The sequence below is a fragment of the Leptonotus elevatus genome, chromosome 12 (genome assembly GCF_054856555.1).
Source record: "Leptonotus elevatus isolate MCC_2025b chromosome 12, RoL_Lele_1.0, whole genome shotgun sequence".
Taxonomy (NCBI): domain Eukaryota; kingdom Metazoa; phylum Chordata; class Actinopteri; order Syngnathiformes; family Syngnathidae; genus Leptonotus; species Leptonotus elevatus.
This window is the reverse complement of record NC_141250.1, coordinates 6,221,495-6,233,976: the sequence shown is the minus strand read 5'-3', so window position 1 is coordinate 6,233,976 and position 12,482 is coordinate 6,221,495. Positions and strand designations below refer to the sequence as shown.

General features: G+C 36.0%; 1 protein-coding gene across 2 annotated transcripts; it reads right to left on the bottom strand.

Moving 5' to 3' along the window:
• Positions 1–359: 359 nt before the first annotated feature.
• Positions 360–12,211, bottom strand: slc35a5 (solute carrier family 35 member A5). Of its 2 annotated transcripts, XM_086092034.1 has the most exons (11): positions 12,115–12,211; positions 11,045–11,197; positions 10,868–10,966; positions 8,758–8,891; positions 8,301–8,368; positions 7,319–7,510; positions 5,698–5,898; positions 5,494–5,621; positions 4,725–4,800; positions 4,377–4,433; positions 3,237–4,273 (listed from the first exon to the last, which is right to left on the bottom strand). In XM_086092034.1, the coding sequence occupies exons 2-11, from the start codon at positions 11,169–11,171 to the stop codon at positions 4,255–4,257; spliced, it is 1,101 nt and encodes a 366-aa protein (XP_085948160.1). In that variant the 5' UTR covers positions 11,172–11,197; positions 12,115–12,211; the 3' UTR covers positions 3,237–4,254. The 2 variants fall into 2 exon arrangements, with proteins under 2 accessions (XP_085948159.1, XP_085948160.1); XM_086092033.1 differs by lacking the exons at positions 3,237–4,273; positions 4,377–4,433; positions 4,725–4,800 and adding exons at positions 360–1,574; positions 2,681–2,949.
• Between the last annotated feature and the right edge of the window lie 271 nt (positions 12,212–12,482).

Sequence of the window (12,482 nt, the reverse complement as noted above, 5' to 3'; positions counted from 1 at the left end):
TGCGCTTGATACACAAGTGAAATCTGACTAACATTAAATATTACAGCGTGGCCTTTTATGCGAATATAATATTTGGAATTTACAAAATAATAAATTCAATAAAAATGATAATAATACATATTACATTTTTATAAACTAACATGACCACAAATAAGATGGTGGATTTGAGCACTCTAATGTCCAAATGTGTGACTGGCTGTTTGACCTTGTACCCTGTGATTGGCTGGCAACCTGTCCAGGTGTACCCGGCACCAGGCCACAAAACAACTAAATGGAATTAAAAACAAAAAACATCACATTACATAAACGAAAACATTACAATTTAATAGATAATGATTATTAGAAAAACTAAGACAGTGTGTTAATTGATTACATTTAATATACTATATAATAGTACCAATACAATGGCAAATAATACATTAAAATAACAGGCAACCTGGTGGAATAGTGGTTAGGATTGGCTACATTGTAGGCACAATGAATGAATGAATGGATGGGTGAGATAAATAATCAATTACAATATATCAGATAAAAAAAAAAATTCAAAAACGAAGATGGTGCATTAAATGTTGCATTTTCCCCATTATAAAGTGTAAATTCTTATAATTTGCACTAGCCACTAGCCAAAAAATAAATGCAACTAGAAATGTCAATAAAAAAAAAAAAAACTACTAATTTTATACTTATTAGCAGTGTGTAATAGTTACATATTCAACATAATTAAAAAAACACATGTACAATATTGAACAATAAAATAAAAATTAGGTACACATGCAGTCTATAAAAAATATTGTAGAGAGAGATATATTTTTAAATTCTGTTCTCATACTGGAACTCAACTGTGCAGGTGTACCTACTGATGTGGCCTGTGAGCATATACTCTACATCTACATTTTGTACATTCTGCCAAAAAATTGTGCTTGAGTAAGACAATTTTAAAAATGAGTTGCTGTTTGCATTTTGACGAGGCTTGGGAAAATACTTTCAACAAATCACTTTTTTTTCCTTTTTTCTTATTCCCCATTCTCCCATCACAATCCAACACCAAAGCATGACTTGCAGTTTATTGCAGAACACACAAGGCACAATTTATGAATACTCACAAAGTGGCAAAAACAGTACATGATACAGTTGTTGTGCTGTCAAAGAGTTTTATGGTCCACCAAAGAATTCTTCGAGTTCCATAAATACTGTACATCCTCACATCCTGATAAATTCAGTCATCCAAAGCTTCCTCCAGCAGCTGAAGAGGGAAAAAATACCCAGTGATTTCCAACGACAGTAGCAGGGCTTATTCCTCGCACGCACAAACGGAAAGCGTGTTGAGGTTTGACCACAGGAAAAACAAACGCCTTAGTCTCGTGTGTTTCAGAAACAGCATCAACGTCGTCACTCCCCGTTTTCCAGCAAGCAAAAAAAACAAAAACACAGCCAGCATGTGTGTGTGCGTGTGTTTGTATAATGTGCATCCTCTGTGAACATTGCACACTGTCTGCTTGTGTGCACTACAAAGAGGACTCTTCAGAGTCGCTGTCTGTGTTGGTCTTGGTCAGCAGCTCCAGCTCCTCACCATCCTGAAACAAGGTGAGTCACCAAGGATGAAATATTGCATTTTGGTGAGGTAAAATAACATCAATTCAAACTAAATAATATATTAACAATGTAAATAAATAAGGATCATTTATACTACTACTACAACTACTACTACTACTACTAATAATAATAATTCAGAAAAATGACAATGACAAGCTCTAATAGAAATGTACATCATTAACATTAAGTATGATAGCGGCTTAAATATGACATATTTCTCCACCAATTATAATGTCAGATATTCAGTTACGTAGCAGGCCACAAAATCAATGAAATAATATCATTAAATTAATTAATACAATAATGATACAGAGCAACATTACAATATAATGGAACATTAAATGTTAAATATTAAAATTTGCACCAGACAGTGGCCACAACATCCATAAATAAATGCATAATATATATTTTAATAACAATACATTACAAATGACAAGGAATTATAATAGTTCAAATGTAAAGGGGAAAAAAGGTTATTACATTTTGCATATGGACAATGGCCAGATTAGAATAAATGACATAATGCATTTAATAAAAGTTTATTTATATAAATACAAATAAAATAAAAATACTATTTAAATATTGCAATCTAAAAAATAATTAATAAATTATTAATATTAGTAAAATTGTGAATTAAATTAAACCCCCCAAAGAAAAAGCCTACTGCACAGTCAATTGCCACAAAATCAAGTACATTTAATTATGAATTATAATAAAATCAATCATTTATAACTGAAATATTTTGCAATTAAAATAATAAATGATACATAAAAAGTACATCAAATACTTTATTGAAATGTAAAAACCATTAAAATGTGCAGTGGCCGTAAGATCTACTAGATTTAAGCAAAAATAAAAATGTAATCTAAAGTTGTTTTTTAAGCACAATTTGAAGAACAGTAACATGAGCTGATCTACTATAGCATTATTTAGAACACGACAGACCATTTACTCAATGACAGCGCCACTGGCAGAAAACAAAGTGTGTTATTTCTCCATTAAAGACTAAACAAGAGACAAAATGGCCCATCCTTGCACTTTACCTTCCTGCAGGGAACTTGCCGTGTGCATGTGTGTGTGCCCTTACCCCTCTGGACCTCTTTAACACCTCCCCGTTGATGACCCGCAGCTTTTCCTGCTGCAGGCTATACTCCAGGTCCCGGGGCCGGCTGGCATTGTAGATAAAGATGGCCAGCAGCACCACGGGGGCCTGCAGGAAGAATTCCACAGAGGGCCGGAAGTCAAAGAGGAAGAGCGAGAGGGCGGTCACCAGGACGGTGGTGATCTGGTTCGTCAGCACGTGGAACATGTTGTCCCGGAATTTCAAGATGAAGGCCACGGAGAGGCCCAGGGTCGCTGTTGGACAGGAAGTGGCAAGTTGAAGATTTTAGTTTGATGGCCATGAATCGTCCTTCACATGTACACTATAGCCTTCAACTTTGCTACAACATTTCACCTCTAAAATGGTTAAACTTATATTGAACCTTGTTAGATGATTTAATTGTATTTGAGTAGTTCTAACCTGTGGCTTTGATAGCTCACACATTTCAGGTCTATCAAACTACAGTGGTGCCTTGTGATACAATCAGTCGATATTGCAGATGAACAGTTTGGCCGATAATTAACTATTCTTCTAAAATACTTCAAGCTGTTTAATGCCACTCCTAGCTAGTTGAGGTTTACTGTTAAACTAAACAAAAACAAAGAGAATTACACATTAGGTATTTAAAAATAGTACATTGCTTATAGACAAGTCTGCACAGCGTATCGATTACAAACAATGCGTGTTCATAGACTGGCTGGCTGGCAGTATCTATTAGGCAGTGTTACAATTTGAAAACAGTGCATCAACACATGTAAACAGAAAATGTAAAACTAACAGGTATATATTCTTTATTTTCAGTAAAAGAAAGAAAAAAAAAGTTTAACATTACTACAGCATATAGTCACTCTACATGACTGTGTTGTACTGCCCCCCGGTGGCAAAATCGTAAATACCAGAAGTAGCCGCAATGAATTATGTGAAAACAATATGATTGAGTGCTATTTCCCTTATAAACTCATTGAATGGCAGTTATTTGAAGCGCTGCCATCCCCCTCAGTGCCAGCCATTTTACAGGATTTTAACGGCCTACAGAATATTGTGTTCTATGGGTATATAAACATGGGACCTACCGAAAGAAAAACTAAACCCTCATCGTTCATCAGGAAAAAAAAGGTTGTCTCTAGCATTTGTCATTATTGAGTAATCACCAGCAGAAGAGAGGCAAGTTTAACTGAAAATCCTGTTTTGACAAAAATTACGGAGAAATCAAGGGATTTGTGAAGATGCATTTCAAGTAAAAATTCAACTTTGACAGCAATCATTTTTGTTTTTATTACAAGTCAAACATATTAACACAATTTTTTTCAAAATAACATTAAACAATTCATAAGAAAAGGATATTGATGCCAAAAAACAATTATATAACTTATCCAAGTATCTATTTACAATTTTAACATTTTTCCAAACTATGAAGTCTGAGTTATTTACAGGTGCATGTGCATGTGTGCAGTCTGGTCCACCTTTATGGCGCAAACTTTCTTTGGGTGTGGTAGAAGTGAAGGCATTGTCCTTGGTGCAACACGATGAACACAAGTCAGTATGATGCCATCCAAGGATTATCTCGACGTCTGCTGCCTGATGTGCACAATAAAAAATGGATAAAAATCACCATAAACATATTTACTTCTTGCAATGTGAAGAAACTATATATATGTTATAGTAACTATAATATTTTTACCTTCCTTTACACTGCAAAAAAGAGGCGCTTGAGTGGTTGTGGTGCTGGATCCACAATCTAATGTAAGGGAAAAGGAACATTACAACAAATACTTTTTTGTTGCTGCACTTGCATTTATTACCACAAGCCTTGTGTTCCTAATTGAACGACATACAATTTATCTTTGATCATTTCATTTATTCAGTGGTTTTGCCGAACGTTTTATTTATTTATTTTTACAAATTGTGCACTGCTATATAACACACGAGGCAATAGATAGTATAGGCATTATATGATGTGGGCTGATGCACAGTGAAAGGAGTCATGTTGAAGTTATGAAATTTAGCATGGGACCAAGTTCATGCTTACCTATACGCAGACGCAGCTTGCCCTCGAAGATGCATCCAGCGGGACGTGCACGGACGCTCATCGCATGGTTGCCTGGCTGGAGATACATCGAGGGGGCGTTTCTGGTAAAAAGCCCTGTGATGTATGTTTGCTGCGTGGCTTCTTTGATCTGTGGCGTGATGCCGTTTGCCCACCAAGATGCATCCGGTGAACGCGAAAGTACGGAGACGCCGGTGGCTTGACGAGGGGGCTTATAATTTATTGGACTGATGTATTTTATTGTTACTGATGGTGAACTGTGAAAAACCATACTAGTAAATACTGTGCTATATTATCCTTTTAGGTATATACTGTGTGCAGTATCGACAAACAGGAGGATCACTGACGGGACTGGTTGTCTACTATTGTGCCTTTCTACTTTAGTTCAATTCAAAGTTACATAACCTGTATGTAAACTTATGAGCACAACTGTGTTGTTTCCATGTAAACCTATGAGCACAACTGCATGTATTACCGTTCACCACTCGTTGGCAGACATACAGTTGTGCTCATAAGTTGACATACCACTGTAAACTTATGAGCACAGCTGTCGTTAAGACCTGTGCCATGGCGTGCAAGTTGTTCTGTTTGCTTGCTCAATTTAGCTCCAATACATATGAAAATGTTACACAATAATAAACACATGGGACAATGTCAATCATTCATATTTCATCAGATTGTGTGGGTGTGGGTGTATCCAATATTGCGGCCTGTAAGTCATACAGTTGTTTGTGCAGTGCACGTTACTGACCAGTGACGACCACCAGGGCTAGAGAGTAGATGTTGTGTCCATAAAACAGGCCACAGTGGACAGTGAGGCCTCGAGACTCTTGTCCAGTAATGAGGGTCAGACCATTAAACACCACACCGAAGGCGTACCTGCCACATTACAAAGCAAAGAAAGTCAAGACCTGATCTACATCGATATGTTGCATTGACCAGACGGCAGGCTCACAGTTTACTGTTCTGAATGAAGATGCTCTCGGTTAGTTGGTCTCCTTCCTTCAGGATCTTCTCATTGTAAATGTTGGCCATTGCCGAGATGAAGCACTGCAGCAGGAGCAGGATGTGGCCCACGCCCAGTGAGCGGAGCTTTTCCACCAGGTTGTCCCGCCAAGCCTGGCCGGGCAGCGTCGACACCCACGAAGCACTGGTGCTGGGAGAGGACGGCATCACACATATCGAGTAAAGGAACATGCTTTTATTTTGAATCAAATCAGTGATTCTCTGGGTATCTGTTTTATAACTCTTATTTTGAAGAGGTAGTTAAAGTTGATCAATACCTTTAAAATGCAATCCAATCGTAGACTCTTGATTTTTATTTGTATTTATTTTATTTTGAAATACACTTCAATACAAGTTTATACAGATGATACCACAATGTCTTTACTGCAATCTTGTGGCATCTATAGGCAATTAAAAACCCTTATAAAGAGGGCTTCAATCACTTGTGGAATTTCAGTTCACATAGCAGGGCTGTGTCCCAATAAATGTAAAAAGATTGAAGGCAAAGGCAGCACGATGTAGGAGTTGTCCGCAGGTCTACCTCACAGCGAAGAGCTCTCCGTTCAAATCTCATCTCAGGCCCTTGGATTATGGGCTCTTATTTTGAAAAAAAAAAAAACTTTTTATGAAAGCAAAATGGTAGATAAGATCATTTTTATTACAAGATGCTCTGATGTTTGAAGTAAATGAAATATATTTTTAAAAAATTAACTCAACTATATAGTGTGCATTTAATGTAGGACTTTTATTTTGAAAATATAATATTGTTAAAAAGACAAGCACTGGAAAGAGAAGTCAAAAATGTTCTGATATCTGCACCAAAAGAAATTAATTGAAATAAGTAAGTATTGTGCATCAGACGTTCGACTTTTGTTCTTATTCTGAAAGGCAAGCATACAGTCTTTATACAAGATGTTCCCTGGTGTTACGATTAACGATAATCTAAAATATGTGTGATAAACAGTAATATGTTGCTGCATAAGATGTTGTATGTTATTGTGTTGTACAATATGAGATGGAGTATAATTTTATTTTGGAAATGATTTTATTTTAAAAGGCTACCAAATAAAATGGGCAGTAGTCTTTAATACGTTTCTTCTTCTTGTTTGTAGTGAAGAATAAGGGACAAATTATTTAATATGCACGGCATTTCAGACTTAGTTTGAAAAAGTAATTTTATTTTGAAAGCTCAGCACTGAGCTGATGATTAAAGTAAAAATAATAATAATTAAAACAAATCTGAATTTGGACTATATTGGAATATTATCATTTTGAAAGTGCAAGGAAAAAAATGTATTGCATATTTTAGAAATTTTTATTTGACTCTAATCCTCCATTCCTTAATAATGCTTAAATTGCACTTTTTACATTTATTGATTTTTATTTGTATACAAAAAAAGGAAAATAATAATTATATATATATATATATATATATATATATATATATATATATATATATATATGTTTTTTTTTGTTTTTTTTACTATTTCTGGACATAAAACCCAAGCTAAAGTGCATTTGAGGCCCATGAGACTGTAACCTGTACTAATTCCATGATGTCACTACACTACCTGCTGTTCTTCATCTGCTCGAGTAGCTGTGTGTACAGCAGGCAGGAGTTGGACGGCGCGGACAGGGGGCTCGAGTGGACTCCCAGCATCGACCCGCCTGACTTCTGGCCGTCACCCGACCCCATTGTCAGAGAGACAATGGACAGGAAGAGTATGACCAATGCCGCCCACTGCACCCAGGACAGGCGCCTCCTGGTGGCGGAGGAGTGAAGAAAAACACGTTTTATTGTAGAAAAAACACACAGTACATTTTGGATGAATGTTTAAAAAAAAGTCTGTACAAAAATGGTGAAACTACAAAACAGTGAGTCATGTCAGTATTCTGCTATCACCTAAAATTAGTACACAGATTCATAGCCACAGCAAAAAGCCTGAAATAGCACAAATAAATCAACAAAGAGTAAAATAGAAGCATTATATGTTATTACTGGGGGTTTTTTTGTCATCTGTAACATTTTTGCATATGTTTATCAATTATTATGACCTCACTTAATTATTAAACGCATATTTTTGCCACCTTGTTTCAGGTACCTTTCAGTTACATAAAGTAATAGTTTATATATATATATATATATATATATATATATATATATATATATATATATATATATATATATATATATATATATATATATATATATATATATTAATATGTTAATGTTTGGATGGATTAAAGTTATCTAATTTTGTTGTTAGTGCAATTTCGTTGTTCTTCGTTCTTGTATAACAAATTATTTGTGTGTGATGCTGTTGTTGTTGTTGTTTTTAAACCAAAAATAATAAGTCTGATTACTTTTATTACAAATGCATAATACACCGGTATACATCTGTTACTTTTAGTAGGCTTCTTAGAGATAATATTCCGTATATCAAGTCTAAGATGTTGTGAATCAATGGAACAATTGAATTTATAATAAGTATGTGAACAATTAATATTACTGGCAGAAAAATAGGGTCTGATGTTTTGGGATGAGTAGCTTACTTGAGGACGAGTCTGAAGAGAACAGCAGTGGTGAGAATTACAAAGTTGGAGAACAGGACTGCCATTGCCTACGGACAACAACAACAAAAATCAGGACATAGCGGAGAAAATCAACGGACAGTGGAGCTCAAAGGTCTCTCATTTAAGAAAATAGACCATGTGAAGTAATTAAAAACTTCTTCCACCAGGGTTGTGATCTACAGTCTACAGTCTGTTCGCGAGGTTAAGTATAAATAACACAGGTTTTATACACATAAGGTTAAAGGTCAAATTAACTGTGTCTAAGCAAAAAATTATAATATTTGTTCTTAAGAGTGGACCTGGAGTCTGGAATAAAATTGAATTGAATTTAAAACAACACCAAAGGAGATTTATTAAATGATGGCTCCTGTATTGCAATTGACAGGATTGTGTGTGCATGTAGCTAGTAGCTACAAACCCAAAGAAAGGGACTTACAGGCTGCAAGTAGGTCATCACGTAGAAAATGATGAGGTTGTCGAGAAAGTAAAGGAATGCAGGGATGGCCCATTTCAAAGTGCTGAGGAGCGAGGAGGCAGAAGAGAAGCCCAGATCTCTGCAGGTGCGTCCCTCTGAGATGACAAGATTCAAGATTCAATACATACAAACAGCAGGGAAACCCGCTTTCCTCATACTGTTGCGAGTGCTGTCAGTCATGATACCAACATTTTGACTTTGATACTACTATATCTGCATCAAATACCTCAGTACAGGAACAGAAACGTACCATGGCAAAAACTTAAAACATCAGGTCACAAAATAGCTGACAGCCAAACAACTTCAAATTTGTTTGATTTGTACGAATTCAAAGATTTAAAATAAGGATACTAATTTAAATACTTTTGATAAAATAAAAGTCTTGATTTTTTTTATTACTTTTAACATTTTTAAACTCTTGACACACTAACTACTGATATTTTTATATATATATCCACTAGTAATGTACAAAATTATTATGGCACAAAAAGGTTTGTTTATAATCAATTCAGGCTTCACGCAGTATAAAATGTTATTAATTTAAAGCTAAATTGAATTTTTATTAATCATGATTAATCGCTTAATTAAGAAGGCTTTTTTTTTTTTAATCAACATGTTTTGCCCGCCAAATTTAAAGAGCACCTCTTATTTGTTAATTCTTTCGACATTTAATGTTATGAGGACGTCTTCAACATCTTTTTAACCACTGCACACACTCATTCTCCTCTTTTTCTAGTCAGTTAATTACTTGCATAATTTCAAATGAAAATAAATGTCCCAAGTAGTTTAGCATGAACAAATATTCTGAATGTAATACACAAACATTTATTAAATGCTTTACTTAAATGCATGTAGTTATGTTTGTTGCTCAAAAACAACCTGTGCTACCTTTAACGTAACCATCGGCTGTCAAGATAAAGGATAATCTGTGGTCAAAATTCATAGTGTGATTAATCTGCGTTAATACATGATTAATACGAGTAATACTGGCAAAAACATGTAGAACGGAGGATGAAAACCCAGTGATTTGATTAGAACTTGCAACACAAGTGGCCAGATGAGATGGACCATTGATTGCAATTAGGTAAATGAGCAAAGCATTAGCATAATTTTTCTTGATGTACAATTTCTCTAACCCCAACCATCAAAAATGATTGCCTACCCCTATTCCTTACCCTAACCTCAACCATAACCCAATTCAAATCTAAACTCTAAAACAAAGTATTGACCCTCAAAAAGAGGTCTAAACTTGCGGGGCCCAGCAAAATGGCCCCACGAGGACGGGTGGGCCCCACAAGGCTGTGAAATCCCAGAATGTTGGCCCTGCTATGTAACAAAAAACATGCACACTTACTCACACACACACACACAAGCCAATACCAAGCACCGATACAACTAGCACTTTTGATATAAAACATTTCCCCCAAAAACACAATGACAGTTCATACAAAATAAAAACCTATATAGCTCAATATAGCATTTTTTCCTTAAAACTGCATGAAATGAATGGCAATTGTCTATTCTTCTCATTTCTGATTATAAAATGGCCACAAGAGTATCAGTTGCCATTGTGAGTACAGATACCTTAAAATAAGGCTGGGGATCGGCCAAATACCTATATCGATACTTTCCCATCCATAGTATTTATAATTTCACATGTGATAAAATGCATAAGTCTTATTACATCACCAAAATGCACCGAGCGGGTATGTATAGCACACGCGCGTCAAATCGAGGAAGCCGGCTCAAACGTGCATAGACTATCCTTTTTAAAAAAGCAAATAGGAATAGGTAGATGGCCATGAACGTGGCAAAGTACACATTCATAATCAGATATTTATTTCCCGTGTAAAACCATTCCTTACTGGATGGATTTAATCTGACACATTGTGGTAAAATGGCTCGATCAATTTAAGTGGATACATTTGTACTGGCGCGGTCGGAGAAGCGTCTAAAGACATGGTGGCCCCGACACGTCCACCTTTAAATTTGCCATCCACAGAGATGCCAACATAAAGTGCATGTTTAAGGCAAAAAAACGTAATCACAAATGCAAATAGTTCATGTTTACCTTGAATAAACAACCTGGCGGACATCACGAGGCAGAAGAACAGCTTGAGTGCCTCCGCCAACATGTTGACAGATGCTGGGAGGAACTCATATTTGTTGTCTATGCATAGAACACAGAAAATACATAAGACGGCCATCGCAATGATTAAAGAACATGCAACATAACAGTCTTAATCACCTGCATTAGCTGCGAATTTAAGCAGCAGGATCCGACTTGTGCCGAGGGCGACAAAACTTAAGCCCAGGGCCAGTGTGTAGGCCGATGAGCGGGAGCACAGCCGGGGGCAGGAACGGCAGCACGCCATGCCGACATAAACCTGCCGGAAACAAACTATACACACAAAAACATGTTTCCATTTAACATCTGTGATGTAATAGTGTCTTCATGAATTTAAAATTTCTTCCAAAAATGCAACAAAATAAATCAGGTATTGCCATAACATTTCAAATCATAACACTGTGTTTATTATAAATACTTTACATTTTTTAAATCTCAAACTTTACATAGTATGGAATCTAAGCCAGGTTCAATTAACACAAAGATATTCTGACTGTTGTATGAACCTGCTATATGTATTTTCTGCCATCCATTGGATAACTCGGAGCATTTAATAGTTGGCCACTGAAAAGTTCAGTAGGGCTCATAGAAGGACGAATCAGAATGGTCAATGTTTTGCTCTTCTTAGCCATTGGTTGAGACCAGAGTTTCTCACAGGAAGCACAATTGTTTTCTTGACTGGCTTGATAGGCTTGAGATTTTATTGTACTAGCCCTGGAAAACAAACTTCCATTTCTTGGTATGCTTCATTTTTGTATCTGTGAACATAAAGTTGACGTGCCTTGCCAAAGAGCAACAGTCCTATCTCATCTGTACAAAGAACATTGGGACAAAATGCAATTTTAACATGTATTTAAACGACAATACTGTATAACAAAACATTCATGGCTGTTTTTAAACAAATCGACTAATTTGAGCTTTTGACTGCAGTCTTGCACAGTCTCTAAAAACTCATAAATTATAAATTCAATGCCAGGTAAGTAGCCAGCAAAACACGGAAGCCTCGTTCTTGTTGAAAAGTATCAAATGTGTCAATTCTGCAGTAATAAACCAAATAACAGACACTATCGATTCGGCTTCTTAGCATTCAAGCGCCGATCATGATGATAATACATATTGAACGGGTACATTTCTGGTGAGGTGTTATGAGATTAGTTAGAAAAATAAAAAATGTTTGAAGCTAAACAAACCTGTTTTGCTGTAAATTAGCAGGGCATCATTTTGTCAAATCGACAGATGTGCTTTCTTCCTGGTTGTTCCGCGCACGCGCAGGCGCAGTGGCGCATTCTTCTTCGTTAGTGTTATTCAGAAGTTTTCAAATTGTAATAGCTCATCCCCGCCACCAGTTGATGTGTAATGTTTTTTCCGTTCTGATCTCACGAGAGGAAATCCAACTTCGGTGTTATGTTATAGCTATGTTATATGTTTTGCACTTTGCACGGGGAACCAAATCACACACCTGCACACGTTCCATATTGCAACTTTAGGACAATTCAGGGGGACCAGTATTGATTAATGAGGAACCTCTACATGACAAAATGTTATCTTGCACTTTTGC

Coding starts and splice junctions, on each gene's coding strand:
- slc35a5 (XM_086092033.1), bottom strand. CDS start 11,171: ATGGCGTGCTGCCGTTCCTGCCCCCGGCTGTGCTCCCGCTCATCGGCC. Junction 8,892..10,867: donor CGCCAGGTTGTTTATTCAAG/GTAAACATGAAC, acceptor TTGTCATCTCAG/AGGGACGCACCTGCAGAGAT. Junction 8,369..8,757: donor TGATGACCTACTTGCAGCCT/GTAAGTCCCTTT, acceptor TGTTGTCCGTAG/GCAATGGCAGTCCTGTTCTC.